General features: G+C 38.6%; 1 protein-coding gene across 2 annotated transcripts; it reads left to right on the forward strand.

The window, feature by feature from the left end:
• Window positions 1-5125: 5125 nt before the first annotated feature.
• LOC145765007 (uncharacterized) lies at window positions 5126-8676 on the forward strand. Of its 2 annotated transcripts, XM_082576739.1 has the most exons (4): window positions 5126-6561; window positions 6894-7100; window positions 7435-7560; window positions 8162-8676. In XM_082576739.1, exons 2-4 carry the CDS (start codon window positions 6957-6959, stop codon window positions 8411-8413), a joined length of 522 nt encoding a protein of 173 aa, XP_082432865.1. In that variant the 5' UTR covers window positions 5126-6561; window positions 6894-6956; the 3' UTR covers window positions 8414-8676. The 2 variants fall into 2 exon arrangements, with proteins under 2 accessions (XP_082432865.1, XP_082432864.1); XM_082576738.1 differs by having other exon boundaries at window positions 5126-7100.
• Window positions 8677-19747: the final 11071 nt, after the last annotated feature.

Raw genomic sequence — 19747 nt, forward strand, 5'->3', positions numbered from 1 at the left:
GAAAAGAATATATTTTACAGGTTCCCGAATATCTTTCAGATATAATCGTCTCCAATTGTTATCTGAAAAAGAGCAAATCTATTTATTATAAACATGAGAATGTTTACTTAACGGTAAAAACCAAATCTCGCGATGTCGCTTTTCTATTTCCACGAGAGGAGAAAGTTTCGTCGAATCGTGGGTACTAAGCTGAATAAAAGTTTACGACTTTACGGATTGAAATCATCATATATTTTCTTTCATTTAGAAACAATGGGAAAACATTATGAGGAGCATGCATGTCCTTTTTGTGAATGTTGTCCAAATGCAAATTGAATATTCTGTATAAATTTGTTTGAACGAGAAAAGGCAATGGGTCACTAACTCCGACAAAAGACTTTCACTAAAACTTGATTTTTTTTGGTCCTGTTTGCATTTTTGTTTTATGAATCGAAGCAACAACTTTTTTCTTAAATTTTTGAAGCAGCGTTACACCAAACAAAGGATTGTCTCGCCTTGTCACGTTCTCTGGTTTCTGCTGATTTTATTGTTTTTTGGAGATGGAGATGTCCCGCCAGGCGCGGATCTAAGATTTTTTTTTGGGGGGGGGGCAGAAAATTTGAAAATGAATTAAAAAGAAAGAAAAAGATAAAACAGATATGAACAATCAGTGGCGTAGCCAGGAAGTTGGGGGGTTTTGACAGCGTGTTCGCCAAAGGCGACACGTAGCGGCGGGGGGTCTGGGAGGCCTCCCCAAGAAAATTTTGAAAAATTACTTTGAATTTGGTGCATTCTGAGAGCATTTTCAACAAAAATATGGGAATAAATATTCCTGTAAATGGTGGTGTTCGGTGGCATAGCAAAAGGATAAGATCATGTTTTCTTCGGCATTTTTTCGGTAATAAAGCTAAGTCTCTATGTTTTCTTGTTGCTGATTCCTGGCTGAGATGGTTGATTGTTTGGTATTGGCAAAACTCGCTCTTTTAATGCAGTTTCGCTTAAAATTAGGCAAACTTTGTTTTAGAGACATAGAGACTGAAAACATCATTCTCAATATCGTGACGTCACACGCGTGCCAAAGGGGGGGGGTTGTAACCCCCCACCCTCCTCCCCCCCCCCTTGGCTACGTCACTGTAAACAATGATACTACGACATATACGATATGCTATAAAATAGACATTAAAACAGCCATGTTCATCAACAAATTTTGCTGGAATAAAAATTGCTAAGCATGCAAAGTAGACTTGAAATCTGGTAACCCAGTATGCAGTGTCCATGACCAATTGAATATTTGTATGTTTGCAGACATATAGCCTACGATAATTGATTGAAATTATGATGACGACTAAAACTATAAAACAATTCAGGTTTCAGATTGTTTCAAATGGCGTCATTTGGCTCAGCGTTGGTTTCAGCTGAGCCAGCTCCAACAAATGTTGCTATTAAAATGTATAATCGATGGATAATTTCAACCTGAATAATAACAAAAAATAATCCCCCCCCTCCCCCAGGATAGGTCAAGTCCGCTGTGGGACTAATATCAGCTGTTTAAAACCATATCAAACCATTCAACAATTTCTTACAAAATTTCGGGGGGCCCAAGGGGCCCGGGCCCCTCGGGCCCCCCCATAGATCCGCGCCTGTGTCCCGCACAAGTTTTAAACCGGTCAATCGCAGCCGAAAAGCAATTTGTGGAAATGCAACACCATGTGAGTTTTGTAAATTCGCTTCCAAAATACATATGATAGAAGTTGATGGTGACAATGCATAATAATATTAATTAAAATATGTTTTCATATAGCGCTGTACCCATCGCGGTTGTGCGTTGTTCTCAGCTTTTCACAAAACAGATAATAATGTCAGCGATGGTCACTTTTCGACTGAGAGTTGTCAATTTTCTGAACCTTAACTTTATGTAAAATGCTTCTGTGTTGAGAGTTGCAAAATGGTCGCCTGGATCATCATTAATTTATCTTCGTAATATTGGATCATCACATGCGGATAAAATTTCAACCAAACATGTCTAGAAACCTGGAGTGACCCTACGCATAGGCCAAAGTAAGAAAAAAACATCGAGTAGCCTAATAAACGAAAATGCTGTACGAAAAGATTATAAATGTAGATTCTGAATGAAATAGTAACAAGTTTAGGCTACCTACTTTAGTGGTTAACTGAAGTATTTTAAAATAACATTTATCAATGCGAGGTCTTTTTGTTCAGTGTCATTGTGCAGTGAGCTATAGCGCTGTGCCGACGGTAGTTATGCCCATGGGGTAGGCTACGGTCCTGCATTAAATTCAATTTTTTTCTGAAAATAGATAACTTTATTGTAATACTCAGTCAAAAAGGTACTTTTGGTACAAAATGTACGACTAAAATGATCGATTGTTCGATCAAAACAACAACCAAACAGTTCAAAATCTGTGCTTCACTACTACGATATCAGTTCGTGAAGTGGTCTGTTTTCCACGTCACGCTTCATTGGTTGGCTGCGAGAATGGTCTAGTCTTTCTGATGCGATTCGCAAGTTTCGAATTCGCAAGATTCGAAGTCCTGCCATTCGCAATTCGCACCGGGGCTTTCCATATTTTATAATCGCCTGCCGCACGGCTGTTTTGCCTATTGCTTCTTGCCATCTCAAAACGACGTTAACTTTCTATTAAAATAACTAAATCTGCAAGTGTCTATTAGTAATGTGTATGTGACATCAATAAAGTTATTTTTCTTTTTGTCAATTTTAAAATGAAACCAAAGGTCGTTAAAATTAGATTCGATCTTATGCTGTTTGGTAGTTTTAACTTGATGATTGAATTGAAACCTCACACACGGCATGATTGTGAAAAAGGATGCAAAGCAAAGTTTGAATATAAAATCCTTTCACGTTTTAGAACTTTACAAGCTGTGCCTAATGAGTATACTGTACTGTACTTTTACCTAACTTCCCCAAGTTATCAAACGGATAAAATGAACGCAATTCGTAGTAGGCTAGAACAGACCAATGGTGGGACTGGAAATGATTCGCTATCATTTTTTTTAATCTCTAGTTAGCATACAACCAAACGGTCACAATACCCGCCGACATGCCAACAATAGGACACGCTTGTTGGCCCAACAAATGTCTGCGACAAATTAAATTGATTAATATTAGTTTTTGAAAAAATCTTCCGGACTTGGGTCGTTTTATTTTTACCAACAATCATCCGAGAAAAATACCCGTATCTATAGGTCGGTCACCACCGGTTCCATCAACACTGCGCTTTATTGAGATGAATTTTAAGTAGGCCTATACGTAAACGACTATGAAAACATTTTGTCCATGAAGGCCTATATAGTGTAATTAACTTATGTCCGATTATTTCCAATAATTTACTTGGTGGTAGGCTACACCACTACAGTATACATAGCGTCAGATGTAAAAGAAAGGGGAAGCCGCGTTAGCTAGCTTTTATGTGGGAAATAACTTGGAAAGACGAAACAATCTCACGTGACTGCCTTTGAACATAATAAAACGGCAATAACAATTTTTTTTTCTTCGTGATTTGTTCATAAAAGATTTGTATACAATAAATAACTTAAATTGTTTAAAAGGGCGCATATTTAAACTTTGCCATCTCAAGCTGGACCATGAAATGGACTACAGCGGAAAAGATGTTTATTTTGGAAAAAGTGGAATTTTTAATCCTTATTTCGTGATTTTTGACCCTGTCTATGCGTAAATACTGTCTTGCTATCGCTTTGTTTGTCTGTTTTATTTTTCTTTTTTATTGAAACTGCATCCTCTACACTAGCGTTTCTGAACCAGAGTCCGCAAACCCCAAGTGGTCCGCGAAGTGTTTACAGGGGGTAGATGAAAGTTTCAGAATTTGCAGCATAATTGATAAATCACGACATTTAAAACTGGGTTGTGCTTTATTTGTGTATTAGGCGTAGGCCTACAGTGATTCTCAGACTGTGCATCGCGACGCCGAATGCGTCGTTTGAAATTTCAAAGGGGGTCGCACAAAGGTTTTCATATAAAACAATTAAATCTTGTTATAAGGCTATGTATGTTCAACTTGATTCGTAGAAACAGCAAATTATTAATCAACCCTTAATTTAGAAATACCAACGTTAGACAGCAGCCCATTAGCACTCATAGTTGACCATGACTGTTATTACAACGAAATATACATTGCAAATGAAAACGAATTCTTTGTAAAGATCGCAAATATTTTATTGATGTTTGATAAAAGTTATAGAAAAACACTAAATTAGCATATTGATTGCTGATTTTTGATCCATTGTGCCAACCATGGAATCCTTAAGTAAAGGACTGGAACCTCCCATGCTCCGGGTTTGTAACTTGAGTCTGAATGATTAACTTGAGTCCTGGCTAAAATGACTTCTAGAGAAGCTAGAAACACAATCTTGGACTCCCTACACTGTAAATGAAAAAGGTTCGTTTAGGGTTCTTTTAGGGTTCTTTTTTCGAGAAAAACCCTAGGCTTAGGGTTCTTTTAACAAAAAAGGTTCTTTATTGCAAAAAGAACCCTTTGCTTGCCAAAAGAACCCTAAGCCTAGGGTTCTTTTTCGGAACTTGTTTCGAAAAAGGTTCGTTTAGGGTTCTTTTTTCGAGAAAAACCCTAGGCTTAGGGTTCTTTTAACAACAAAGGTTCTTTATTGCAAAAAGAACCCTTTGCTTGCCAAAAGAACCCTAAGCCTAGGGTTCTTTTTCGGAACTTGTTTCGAAAAAGGTTTGTTTAGGGTTCTTTTTTCGAGAAAAACCCTAGGCTTAGGGTTCTTTTAACAAAAAGGGTTCTTTATTGCAAAAAGAACCCTTTGCTTGCCAAAAGAACCCTAAGCCTAGGGTTCTTTTTCGGAACTTGTTTCGAAAAAGGTTCGCTTAGGGTTCTTTTTTCGAGAAAAACCCTAGGCTTAGGGTTCTTTTAACAACAAAGGTTCTTTATTGCAAAAAGAACCCTTTGCTTGCCAAAAGAACCCTAAGCCTAGGGTTCTTTTTCGGAACTTGTTTCGAAAAGAACCCTGCAGAAAGGTTCTTTTCGAAACGTTTTTTTTTTAACCTTTTTTTTAGATTCTTTTAGCAACAACACTGTAAAGGAAGAACGCTCGAAAAAGAACCTATTAGGGAGCTACTGGGAATGGGGGTTCTTTTTAAGAAAAAAAACCTTTGGGGGTTCTTGAAAGAACCAATACAGGGTTCTTTCAATAACTTTTTGAGGTACTATTATGAACATTCGATAAAATACCTTTCAGGTTTTTTCTTATTTAATACTTTTTTGAGGTACCAACCTTAGAAAACGAAAAACGATGAAGCATCTTTATTCTTTACATAGGACGATAAAAAAAATACAGACCACAACAACTACAAAAATTACATAGGATGATCGATAGCGTTTAAAGAGCACAGAAAACATGCTTGTAACAACGAGATACCGGTACACGTTTTCTGATCTCCTAAAAATCTTCCGAGCATCCTGTATAATCACTGCCCATTACAATTTATTCACAAAACGCAATACCTTGCTTGTTACCTCCACATCTAAATGTAAAATGTGGGTAGAGAAAAAAGACAAGGTATGCTTAATGGATTTGGGGTACTGGATGTTAAACACCCAGTAAGTACTCAACAGCACGGCCACAGCATCCGCTAAATTATCCATGCCAATTACTTGACACCCGTTGACCATGACAGTGAAGCCATCTTCTTCTTCAAACCGTATAACCGGATATGTTGATTCTGATATTGGTGCATTACATTTTGGTAAAGGCAAGACTGTACAGTTTGTGCATGGGCAATCCGATATTGATGCAGTAAGGTTTGATAAACGCAAAACTGTACAGCTGTGAAGAGAGAAGGCATATTGCGTGACCGACAATTCCAATCGACTGAACGAATGATGATGATGATTAAAACATAGTCTACAACATTTGTAAAATGAGATGAAACGACACACGATTTTTGATTTGGTTTTTGTTTGTGCTTTTAATATGCTTGATGTGCATTAATTTAGGCTACTTTAATGTGCGTGTTAGGCAATTTCACTTGCGCTGTAACTTTTGAGCTTTCGATTTGTGACTGAAATAAGCAATTTTAGAACGAATGCAATACAAACCGATTTGCCAATTACGAATCCTTTTTTCTTTTGGCGATCAGTGCAAGAGAGTGCAAAACAATAAAGAACGCATGACGAAATAAAGGAACACAAGTAGGCGAAACAAAAAAACTAACGTAAAATTATCAAAACAACCTTGTGTTTTTATCGTTTAGTGTCGCTGTTCAGTCAAGCTTGAAGTCGTTGTTTAGAAAACTTTTTTTTCGTCTTCGTAAGCTGAAGGAAGCATTCGTGCGTCTCTTGACGTAATTTCTACTAGTTATCGTACGTTTACGGGTCAGACCAGTTTACCGGTCAAGCCAGTGTATGTGGTGACTACAACGCATTTCACAGTTTACGATAGTTAGATTAGTGTATAGACATAGAGTCAAGACATCTGCTGCTGCATATATAAGATAGTATCAGTAATTATGCCAACTATCGAAGTGCAGAAATCAACTCGTGAAGATCTGTATGCTACAATTAGTTGGTAAGATACTGTTCTTTATATTATTAATTATGTCGTACTTTGGCGATATACTGGTTAAAAGTTTGTATTCTAAGGATCCTCTCACGTCAGATTAATGTTCTCGTCTGTTGTTTTGTGATTACGCAACGTGGTCTTCTTTATACAATAACAACAACTTTATACTTTGTAAAACAACAGTTAATTCTCTGTTTCTATTTACAATTTATAATATTGTCTTCAGAAACCGTCGCATCTGGATGCCCGTCAACTGTCAATGTCTACTCTACTGTAAACCTTATTACTGCAAACCTTGTATCTATGGTTGTGTGCGTGCTAATTGTTGTGTTTTACAGTTGTTTGGCGAGGTAGAAGATGCTTTCAACATTGAGCGTCATTTGAAACAATTGAGAGGGGAGATGGCGAAGGGGGAGAGCTGTCGCAACAACGGCTTGATTCGCGACCGAATGTTGCGCACTCGATCCACGTGTTTGCACAATGGGAACGAAATGTCGGTTGCGGATCTGCAAGCGAAATATCTGTCGTTGGGAACCGCTGTTTGGGTATGTTGAACATTACGTTCATTTTTATATATATACGGCACTATTTAAAGACTAAAGCCAGTGTGACGTTCTGGTTAGTAAGGTGACTGGGATCTAGCTGACATCAGATATATCAGGCGACAACTATCAGGCGATCGCTGCTGGAACTTGTTAGCTCAGTGCAGTAAACTCACAGTATAAACACAGAAGCCTGATTAATTGACAAATATATTTCGCCTTTAAGGATTATTATCCAACTGACCCTGTGTTTATACTATGAGTTTTAATATATCCTATATAGTGACAGAAATCGTGGATGTATGTGAGGGTTAATTTGAGGTTTTTGTCTTTCCAGATGATCGAAGAAATGAACAGTCTGGTGCAAAAAGATTGTGTTGAACTGCTCTCAGAAACTAGCCACCACCGTTTTTATCAGGACGTTAAAAAGCAGAAATTGCCGGCGGACATTCTGAACTTACAGGTAACATAACTAAACTTGCATTTTCATTATATCAAGTTAAGTTTAAACTATCTTTTTTTGCTTGAGGAGAAGGGTTTACAATTGACGTCACCCAGCTTTTCACCCCCTCCTCCAATATCAACTTTCAGGTACCCTCCCCAGTTACCGGTTGACGTTGAACGCTCCCTAATTTGTAGTTCGTACAGTTTGTATAGCAACTATTAATTAATAGATAATAATAGATCATTTTTTAGAGAAGAACTAGTTTAATCCAAGCTGGCTATACTCACGGTACCGTCACTCTTTCATGAGAGTTATCATGGCTACATCACAACCAATGCAATAAGCATCAATTTTCAATGCATGCTTTGTTACGGAAATTGGTGGTTATAATTAAGCTAATTAAGAATGTAAAAGTTGATTAAGAACATTACTGATGTCCTGCATGGCGAGCCATCGCACTTGATTGATAAATCGCTAAATGTGATACGAAGTAAAAGGCTCTTGGTTGTGTGTCTCCCACCCATTGTAGGCTATTTGTTTGGTGAAGTGAATGTTGCTCAATGCCCGCACTTGTGCTGGCCATCGAGTTGATATATAATATGCTCATTGTTTGTTATAGAATCCAGAATCAACATATCCGGTTATACAGTTTGAAGAAGAAGATGGCTTCACTGTCGTGGTTGACTGGTGTCAAGTAATTGGCATGGATAATTTAGTGGATGCTGTGGCCGTGCTGATGAGTACTTACTGGGTGTTTAACATCCAGCACCCCAAATCCATTAAGCATACCTTGTCTTTTTTCTCTACCCACATTTTACATTTAGAACAAGCAAGGTATTGCGTTTTGTCAATAAATTGTAATGGGCAGTGATTATACAGGATGCTCGGAAGATTTTTAGGAGATCAGAAAACGTGTACCGGTATCTCGTTGTTGCAAGTCGATCATCCTATATAATTTTTGTAGTTGTTATGGTCTGTATTTTTTTATTGTCCTATCTGTAAAGAATGAAGATGCTTCATCGTTTTCTTTACACTTGTTCATTTCTACAAAACACGATTTCTTGATAATCGTGTTTTGTGAAGGTATTTGCTTTGTAACCGTCTTTTTCAATAAAACCTTAAGCATCAGTTATAGCACTGTAAGTTTATCTAAAGGTGTCTATTGGAATCATAGGAAGGTTGGTGCCTCAAAAAAGTATTAAATACGAAAAAAACCGTGAAAGGTATTTTGTCGAACCTTCAGAAGGTTCATAATAATACCTCAAAAAGGTACTAAATAAGAAAAAACCTAAAAGGTATTTTATCGAGAGTTCATAATAGTACCTCAAAAAGGTACTAAATAAGAAAAAAACCCTGAAAGATATTTTATCGAACGTTCAGAAGGTTCAGAATAGTACCTCAAAAAGGTACTAAATAAGAAAAAAACTCTGAAAGGTATTTTATCGAACGTTCAGAAGGTTCAGAATAGTACCTCAAAAAGGTACTAAATAAAAAAAAAACCTGAAAGGTATTTTATCAAAGGTTCATAATAGTACCTCAAAAAGGTACTAAATAAGAAAAAAACCTGAAAGGTATTTTATCGAACGTTCAGAAGGTTCATAATAGTACCTCAAAAAGGTTCTTTTTAAGAAAAAAAACCGTTGGGGGTTATTGAAAGAACCCTGTATTGGTTCTTTCAAAAACCCCCTAAAGGGTTCTTTTCTTAAAAAGAACCCCATTCGCAGTAGCTCCCTTATAGGTTCTTTCAAGAACCCCCTAAAGGGTTCTTTTCTTAAAAAGAACCCCATTCGCAGTAGCTCCCTTATAGGTTCTTTCAAGAACCCCCTAAAAGGTTCTTTTCTTAAAAAGAACCCCATTCGCAGTAGCTCCCTTATAGGTTCTTTCAAGAACCCCCTAAAGGGTTCTTTTCTTAAAAAGAACCCCATTCGCAGTAGCTCCCTTATAGGTTCTTTTTCGAGCCTTTTTCGTTTACAGTGTATTAGGGTTTTTGAGGATGGCTAGCTCAATAGTGTTACTTTCAAAACCATCTGTAGTCATTTTCAAGATCAAAATATTATATTTTAAGGTCAAATTACAGAATTTTGGTCATTTTTGCCCATTTTTGCGTCTAAATTGTAAAGCAAAACTGTTTGAAAGAAGTCTGTGACGACATATGATAATTGTGCACCTACTGCATCTATTGTGTAAGATATTTTCTCTACACTGCGTAAGTTCTTTCAAGTTCTTTTTATTTATTTTGGGAAATATTTTGGTGATTTCATATGCCCTTGCAAAACATTGCGATTCCAAGCTTTTGCGGTTCCAAACAATTTACTGAAATTATAGCTGTAATTTGCATGACAAGACTGAAATGCGTTGCCGGTTTCATTTTGCTGAGTTGTTATCATTTGTAGATGCACCTTTAGCTAGTAATAATGCTGCTTGTACTACTTTAGCTAACATTTTATTGAAAGCTTATGTTCTCAATGTAAGTGACAAAGAAAAGTCTTTGCGATGCCTCAGGAGGCAAGAAAAGCTTTCCAACTAGTGATAGACATTGTCTATTATAGTGTCATCTTGTTACGTATTGTCAATTTGTTTATTATATTGTAATCATAAACTCCTTTAGATAATAGTCAATGTGTTGAGAAATACATATGATGTTTGTGTAATAGCATATTTTGTCACAGACTTCTTTCAAACAGTTTTGCTTTACGATTTAGACGCAAAAATGGGCAAAAATGACCAAAATTCTGTAACTTGACCTTAAAATATGATATTTTGATCTTGAAAATGACTACAGATGATTTTGAAAGTAACACTATTGAACTTTCCATCCTCAAAAACCCTAATAGGGAATCCAAGATTGTGTTTCTAGCTTCTCTTGAAGTCATTTCAGCCCAGAACTCAAGTTGATCCTTCAGACTCAAGTTACAAACCCCGAGATCGCAACATTCCAGTCCTTTACTTAAGTCCATGGTGCCAACATATAGTTAATATCTTAACTTCGCCAATGTCATCAATTGTCATAAGTTCGTCGGCAGTTAATTCTTCTAAGCGTGTCACTTCGAAACTAACGAAACATTTGTTTCTGTTAGGAAAAATTATAGCAAAATTTCATATAAAAAATCTTTAAAGGTCCACGACCGTTTCGAGGACACCAAAAGTGCACGCCGAGACAAAAGGGTTGAAAATCACCGCTCTATATTAATACTACTGACTAGGATGATTGATATTTTAGTGTGACTAAGCAATTTTAATACTATTTTCAATTTTACTATAAACGCAGTTATGTGTAGCTTTGTCCCAATTTACAAAACAAAATAGCATCCAATAGGCTATCAACTTGTGTGTCATTCAATCAGGCGTGCGCAAGGTGTATAACTTTAGATACGTCATATTGTGACGGTGGTAATAATAGTCACGATGGTGAGCGTTACGTCACATATCTGCTCATGATGTTGTGCACGAGTTGAGTGAGAAGCCAGACAAAAAACAGAACTCCCCTCTTTCCGCAAATCACATTGCTACATGGGCTTCACACAAAATCGCACTTCTATCTTGAGAAATGGGCTATAGCCTATTAGTCACTCAATAAAGCAAAGTTCAAATACAATAAAATAATTTTATAACATTAATTTTGAAAAAGCACGGTCATACATGAAGGTTTACAACTCTGCATTCTACAATAAATCACACATACAAATAGGGCTTCTGCTAAGAGCTGCAAAAATACGAAAAACTCCAGGTTTATAAGGTGTTTGCTTTCTAATCGAAATTTGAAATTATGCACGAATTAAAGTGGATTTTTAAACCAATACTGTATTTGGCACTGTCTGCTTTGTGAAGCTCTAAAACAGTGATTTCCAACCTGGGCTCCGCGGACCCCTTGTGGGTGGATGAGAAAGCATTTGGTGGTCCGTGGTTACCTTGATAAATTTTGGAAAAAAAAAAAAACGAAAAGCGATCTTTTTACTTTCACTTCTCTCATTAAATTTGCTTTCGTTGAAAAAGTTTCGGCATGGCACTTTGGGTCACCTTGATATTCAAATACTGCTGACATTTCTTGAACAGTTCATTCATTTTCTTATTCGAGCAACTGTTTAACCTGATATTTGCCGAAGGAGTCATAGCAGCAATGCAATATGACAGAGTACAGTTTAGTTGAGTAGCATAATTATTACAATAGTCAATCAATAGTATGTCAATTGAGTTTCAGGCAACATTTAGTTAGGGGTCCGCAGAATTAATAATTTGTCTAAAGGCGTCCGTGACAACAAAAAGGTTGGGAACCACTGCTCTAAGAGAAACGTATATCTGCGATACAGCGCTGATTAATAACACACAATAATATTATTACTATGTTTTATGGATGTCAACTTCTCTTGAATTATATATGTATTATTGATTATTATTAGATTTATTAAGCCATATTATATTTAAAAAGTTTCTTGTTTAATTGATGTTTCATGTTGAGTTGGCCTACTACACTATCAAGTAGCGTTTTATGAAACCAAACTGCTTGAATTACATCAAATAAGTTGCTAATGACATTCTTTCATGGCACATGAATGTGACTACAGAACCGTAAGTATAAATAATACTCAGCTGTGCAAAAAAAAAGGATTATTTTTCAAATACATTAATATGAAAAATAATCACTAGCAATTTCCTAAATATCATAGTGACTGTGCTTATGCAGTTTGTACAAAATTTCTTTCTAAGCTTTAGCAGGAAGATCACAAGTAAACCTAGTGAAAAAAGCAAAATTATTCACACGTCGCCGGAAGTGAAACGTCCCGGACCTTCCTTCAGTATTATGAGGCAACAAAATTCACTGGGCTACTTGCGAATAATAATTATCGTTTGCTGAGGCTCTTTGTCATGGAAATCACAGACTTTGTTGGGAAGTCAAATAAACACAGAAGCCATTTCCGATGTTCGTCTTTTTTGTGAAAACCTTCCTTAGCAGGAAACTACGTATTTTAATGGATGAATGCTGACAATGTGCTTCAGACAGAAATCAATCAAAATGAAAAAAAAATATTTGTAACATGATGAAGTTTAATTGCATTTTTGTTTTTCTCAGTTTCGTGTGTCGGTATGGCAAAACTATTTCCATTTTATTTTCAACGAAATTAACTGAAGAATAGGCCTACATAGTTGCTCTGAAGCGACTGGAGAAGCCTACCTCTAACATATAATAGTTTAGTTGCCATGGAAACTGGCATTAGAGAGTGTTTTAAGTTTCAACCAACATTTATGTCGTTGATGAAATAGTTTGGGTTGGTTGCTTACGAATTTTTCTGAACTTAGTAAAGCTAGGTGGAAAAGTGTGCTTGAAGTCGGTGGTTGAAGTGCGCACCTCGAAAGTTGAACAATCATTGCTTAACTTCAATATTTATTCGTTTGCAAAGCTTGTGAGTTGGTAAAACTGCTTATTCACAAAACATCACTTTTGATTTTTTTCTCATTCAGGTCTCGAAACTGAAGGCGGCCATCGGAGCCATGGCCGCGATTAACTTACAACAACCTACATTTTGTCCGCTGGATCTCGCCCATCCGTCGGCCGCATTTGTCCGCCATGCTTTTAAAAAAAAAATGAAAAAGAAAAAAAGCAAAGAAATGAAGGTTTTGAATATTCAGTGACTTTTATTTATTTAATATGTAATTTTGCGTTTTTTCGGGCTAGTTGTGCTGATAGTAATCTTCTGTAATTTTTTCGTTTCGATCCAGTTGTGCTGATGAATCCTATTGGAAGAAAACCGGTTCCATAACATAAAATATATTTAAAAAAATTTTGAAATACTATTGGGAGTATTAACCTGGTCAAATGGTTTAAGGTTTAGACTTGAGAAAAAAAGCTATTGATTTGTTTTTTTTTTGGTAAAATTTATTGAGATTTCTGGTGACCAACCTATTTGAGAATCTGGCAACGCTGAGTCGGAGTGAATTACTATCATCGATTTGATCAACAGTCAACACCATCAAAGGGAGCTAAAACCTCAATTGCTAAGGCAACAGGAATCAGCTGTCAGTAGATGTTAAACAGAAAATATATTTCGCACTTGCTACGCAGCGGTTCTCAACCGGTGGGCCATGGCTCACTAGTGGGCCATGGAAAGATTTTGAGGTGGGCCACAGACCTATTTAAAATTTTGTTAGAGTTAGTGAAAAATTTAGTTTCATTTGTGCTACTATAGTTAATTTTACACTTGTGTGTTTTGTTTAGTTGTTTTGATTGTAGCAACAATGAAGAGTGCTGCTGTAATTTGCTGCAGAATGGTAATTTCCATTCTAATTATTGAAATAATAATTTTGGTGGCGTGATGTAATCAATGCCGTCTGTTGATATACGAACGTTGATTTTAAGCAACTACAACAGTGTGGTTCTTATAGGAAGCCACCTGGCTCTGTTAAGAGAAATTTTCAACTTAAAAGAAAGTAATAATCGTGTTGAAAGGAATTGGGAAGAAATGTAAATGAAATGTAAATTTATCTAAATAATCTATTGAAATGGTTAATTTATTTATGACTGAGCACATAGTTTTAGAATTTAAATCAATGTCGAGTTTTTACAACACTTTATGATGTAATAGACCACTTTGTGATTACCATCAAGTCATAGCCAAACTGAAAGCGGTAGCCTACTGAAATTTGTGCAGATCTGTTTTTAGTATTTTTTTGTGAATTATTGTGGGGAGAAATTGACAATTGTTGTGTCTTTTAAAGAAGGAATACGGCATTAATGTTGAGAACTACTGTAACTACAAGTTGTTCAATAACGTTCAGGAGCACGCATCTCATTGATCAATCACGTATCTCAACAATCAGAGACCGCAACTCACAGGACACCTGGGGTGGTAAAAGAATAAACCTTCGGCCCCGGTGTCCAATGAGAGAAATTCATCCTCCTGTCGGAATAACAATCTTGCAGCTAAACGTTCAAGGCCTTACCAACGCCAAATGCGACATGTTGGAACATCTCACACAAAAGCATAGCCTAACGTGACAGCATTACTCCTGCAAGAAACCCACACCACCAAAGTATCGAAGTCAAAGATCAGTGGATATACCCTGGCAGCATGCACCAATAGCAATATTTATGGAATAGCCACATATGTAAAGAACTCCGCTAAGTGGATCCCGATTACTTCATCCAACCCTGACTGTGAAGTTGAATGGACAGCCACTGAAATTGAAGGCACAGCTGTGATCAACGTGTATAAACCACCAAATACACGTCTGCAAGCTAACTCCATTCCCGCCTTTGCTCCACCATGCATATATGCCGGAGACTTCAATTCCCATAGCACAACCTGGGGCTACCGCCACTCAAGGGCAGACGGCATAGCGCTTGAATCATGGGCAGCTGTCTCTGGTATCCAATTAATGTTCAATCCAAAACAACCAGACAGTTTTTTGTCAGGAAGATGGAAAACAACAACCAATCCGGATCTGGCCTTTGCACAACCTAAAAGGACCTTTACCACACCGTACCATCCTTAACCCCTTTCCTAAGTCCCAACATAGACCATTGCTTATCACACCTGAAAACCCATTCAACCCAGTCCCAAGCAAATCTGTGAAGAGGTGGAATTTTCGCAAGGCAAACTGGACCAAGTTTACACTCCTGGTTGAAAAGAAAACCCGGCACCTCCCAGAATCAACTTCTGACGGACTGGAGAAGTCTTATAAAGCCTTCTGCAAAACCTTACTCGTGGCAGCAAAGAAGTCCGTCCCCCGTGGATTCCGTCGTCAATTTATACCATCATGGGACGAAGAATGCAACAAACGCTATGATGCGTTCCTGGCCTCAAAAACCAGTGAAGAGACATCCATAACTGCCACTGATCTGTTGGAACACCTCAACGTAAAACGTAAGCAGCGTTGGGAAGATACAGTGCAAGGCATTGACTTCACCCACTCAAGCAGAGCTGCATGGAAAACCTTCAATCGCCTTACAGGCCGCACCTCCAATCCTAAACGATGCCCTGTAACCGCTAACGCCATAGCACAACAGCTCCTAGCCAATGGCAAATGTAAAGTGGCAAACAAGAAGCACGCCCTTGCAGTGAAGCAAGAATGCGGCAGGCTCTGGAACGCACCAAGCGCAGATGGCCATCTGTTAGCCCCCTTCAGCACCAGAGAACTTGCGTCTGCCATCAAACAAGTTAAAATCGGGAAAGCACAAGGGCCCGATAACATCCCTCCAGAATTCTTAAGGCACTGTGGCTCCAAATGTCTGGCATGGTTGAAAAGGTTCTATTCTGCTTGCCTGACCCTCCAGGCCATAAGGGAGACTCAGGTAAGTTGGCCCAATAGGCAAGTTGGTCCACTCTAAATAATTTTTTAACTACAATAGTTATTGTTACGTATCATACGCATACTGAGAAAGTGCTGTTGAAACTACCTTATCACCAGGTTGGGAGGCTCTAGCAAGCAGAATAAACATGTGAGCACAATTTTTGTATGAAAAATTATGATTTTTAAAATTTTTGGATTTTAGAACTTTTTAGATGTCAAGTGAGTTTTTTCTTACTGTATAAGAAAGAATTATTTAGTGAGTGCAGCGCTAGTGTGGATATCAAGGCTCACTTTGACGGTGAAGCCGTTGTCAGAAGCTCGATAGTTTGACATAAATTTTAGTTTTTACAATATGGTTGCCATTCAGGAAAGTTGGCCCATTTCGTGGGTGGGTACGTTGGCCACCATGGCTAACTTGCCTTCATGTGGTATTATATGATGATGATGATGATGTTCGCCCTTCGTTTCCGAAGATGGCCAATGAGACTGAGATCAAGTTTCTTTTTTTCTTTTTTTAGTGTTGACTTTGGTCAGTGTAGGCTACATGAGTGCGGAGATGGCTGATGAGGCCTATCTGTGCGGTGAAACTTCTGCTGCAGGATGGACATTGGAAGGATGGTTGGCTAGGGCCAGGGTTGTTTGAGGCTCGGGCCTTGCGATGTTCTCGTTTTCTGACAGCAGATAGCGTACGGTGTTTCTCAGCTGATTCTGCGCCTTTATAAATAAGACTGCGCCATGTTGGTCGTTCTGCGGCTAAGTCTTCCCACGAATCTACGTCGATGGCGAATTCTTTCATGGAAGTTTTTAAAGTATCCTTAAAGCGTTTTCTTTGACCACCTACATGACGTTTGCCGTTAGTCAGTTCTCCGTAGAGCAGTTGTTTAGGAATGCGATGGTTCGGCATCCGGTGGACATGGCCAGCCCATCTTATTTGTGCCTTTTTTACGAGGGTAAGAGTGCTGGGCATGTTGGCTTTACTGAGAACTTCGGTGTCTGGAACTTTGTCCTGCCATCGAATCTTGAGGAGCTTTCGGAGGCAGGAGAGGTGGAAGTGGTTCACCTGCCTTTCGTGTCTCCTATAAAGAGTCGAGGCCTCACATGCATACAGAAGGGTCGTCAGAATAACTGCTTTGTAAACTTTTAGCTTTGTTGGCAGCTTGATTCCCCGCCTCTCCCATACGTTAGACCTCAATCTACCGAAGGCGATAGATGCTTTGGCGATTCTGTTGTTGATTTCCAGGTCAATGGTGGCTGTGTTAGAAAGAGTACTACCGAGATACTTGAAACTTTAACATGCATGTAGTATCTGGTCGTTTACAGTGATGAGTGGTTTGCTATAGGATTGTCCAGGGGCTGGTTGATACATTGCCTCTGTTTTCTTAGTGCTGATTGTTAGTCCAAAATTATCGCAAGCAGAGGAGAACTTATTCATTTGTTGTTGGATTTCGCTTTTGGAACAGGCGTTCAGGGCACAGTCATCCGCGTACAGAAGTTCTTTAATGAAAGTTTCGGTAACTTTGGTGATTGCTTTGAAGCGTCTCAGGTTAAAAAGTTTTCCGTCACAACGATAGCGAATTGGAATACCATTGCAGTCTTTATCTCTGAAAGCATCTGTTAGCATTGCTGAAAACATCATGCTAAATAAGGTAGGTGCCAGGACACAGCCCTGTTTAACGCCGTTTGTAACTGGGAAGGCTTCAGAGAATTCATTGTCATCAGCAACGTAGGCCATCATTCCATCATGAAATTGTCTTACAATGGAGATGTATGTGCTTGGGCATCCGTATTTGTGCATGATCTTCCACAACCCTTCTCTGCTCACTGTATCAAAAGCTTTTGTCAAATCGACAAAGACAGTGTAAAGGTCTTGGTGTTGCTCCATGCACTTTTCTTGAAGCTGTCTGGCCGCAAAGATCATATCTACAGTTCCTCGGCCCTGGCGAAATCCACACTGGCTTTCAGGGAGGAGGCCTTGCTCGAGATGGTTCAAGAGGCGGTTCAGTAAGACACGAGCGAATGATAATAATTGACTAATTAATACGATGACTTATTTTTGCAAGATTGAAGTAGCCTATCATCAAGTATCCAAAGTAAGTAAATCGCGGCTTTAGCCTACATCGGCTTTAAACGAACAATAACAATAATACACTTCCTAACATCGTTTTTATGCCACAAATTGCGACAACTTATTCCTAACCCATATGGTAATAACAGAAAATAGTAGGCTAAGTAGCCTAATCAAGAAAACCAATCGCGGAAATGTGTATCAACCACTTCTCAAGCGACGGTCTAAAACGTACCTCGTTTCGGAGATACATTAAAAAATGTTCCGATATTGGTACCCATGCAAAAAGGGGTTTGTAGCCTATTGCAAACATGGTCCTACCTATCAGTATTGTTAAGGTGACCAGATCGTTAGGAATAAAGGCATGCCGTTCCAACTACATGATGTTTGATACAACCTTTGTTATTTTCGAAAGCTTATTTGTGTAGGATACTGATGTAAAAAAAAGCATTATAGCCTAATAGTAGATTATATTATAAACCATACATGAATGCATACATAGAATAAATTATGTACGGTATGTATGCCTCTATAAAACCAAGAAATAATTAGAAAGAAATAAAATTGGAGAGAAAGAGAACTTTTCCACTGTTTAATATACCGTAAATGGACATGTTGCCCACGTGGCCAACTTACCTTTCATGGTGGGCCAAATTACTCGCACAGGAAGGCAAGATGGTCTATTTTATTTTTTTCGGAAAACTTGAAAAATTATATACCTAAGAATGTTTGTTTGATGCAAGAATATGTCCATTTCTAAAGTGATGAATTCTCTACTCTTCAATAGCATTCGCTTTAACATATGTTTTGTTATTAGCTCACAAATTCAATTTTTCATTTTGCTGGGCCAACTTACCCGAGTCTCCCCTACCAAAAATCTGGCGAAAAGCAATTGTAGTGGCAGTACCTAAACCAAACAAGCCAGCTGATGATCCCAAGAGCTATTGCCCAATATCACTACTCTGCGTCCCATACAAGATCCTGGAACGGCTCCTGCTAACTAGACTCGAGCCAGTTGTTGATCCCCAGCTACCAAAAGAACAAGCTGGATTTCGGCACGGACGCTGTACGACTCATCAAGCAGTCAAGCTGACCGAGGATATTGAGGAAAGTTTCGAGAAGGGCAACAAAGCAGGAGTAATCTTGGTGGACCTCACTTCTGCCTATGACACTGTGTGGCACCAAGGGCTAACCCTAAAGCTCCTCTGCATGATCCCAGACAAAAAGGTAGTGCGATTTCTCGCAAATATTCTTGCAAATCGGACCTTTTTGCTTAAGACGAGTGACGGTAGTGCAGCCGGCCACGCCGCTTAAAAAACGGTGTTCCACAAGGATCATGCTTATCACCCCTACTATTTAACATCTACATTAGTGACATGCCAGAGACTACGTCACGCCAGTACGGCTATGTTGATGATCTGGCACTACTCAATTCTGACAAGTCCTGGCATGTGGTAGAGGAAGCACTGACAGATGACATGGCCCAAATCGCAGACTACCTGAAGCTGTGGATGCTGAAACTGAGCCTGGCAAAGACCACCGTCACGCCTTTTCACTTTTGCAACATGGAATCTACGCGCCAATTGTCAGTCTCTCTCAACGGAAACCCACTCCCACACAACCCGTGTCCCACCTACCTAGGAGTGAAGCTCGACCGACAATTAACCTACAAACACCATGCTGAAGCCCTCCATGCTAAGCTATCAACACGCAACAACTTGCTGAGATACCTAGCTGGAACATCTTGGGGTGCTAGTACATCCACACTCCGTACAAGTGCTCTTGCACTTGTTTACAGCACCTCCGAATATGCTTCCCCCACTTGGTGCCGCAGTGCACACACTTCTAAAATTG

Source organism: Aplidium turbinatum, chromosome 2, assembly GCF_918807975.1.
Source record: "Aplidium turbinatum chromosome 2, kaAplTurb1.1, whole genome shotgun sequence".
NCBI classification, from domain to species: Eukaryota; Metazoa; Chordata; class Ascidiacea; order Aplousobranchia; family Polyclinidae; genus Aplidium; species Aplidium turbinatum.

Coding starts and splice junctions, on each gene's coding strand:
- LOC145765007 (XM_082576738.1), top strand. CDS start 6,798: ATGCCCGTCAACTGTCAATGTCTACTCTACTGTAAACCTTATTACTGC. Junction 7,101..7,434: donor CGTTGGGAACCGCTGTTTGG/GTATGTTGAACA, acceptor TTGTCTTTCCAG/ATGATCGAAGAAATGAACAG. Junction 7,561..8,161: donor CGGACATTCTGAACTTACAG/GTAACATAACTA, acceptor TGTTTGTTATAG/AATCCAGAATCAACATATCC.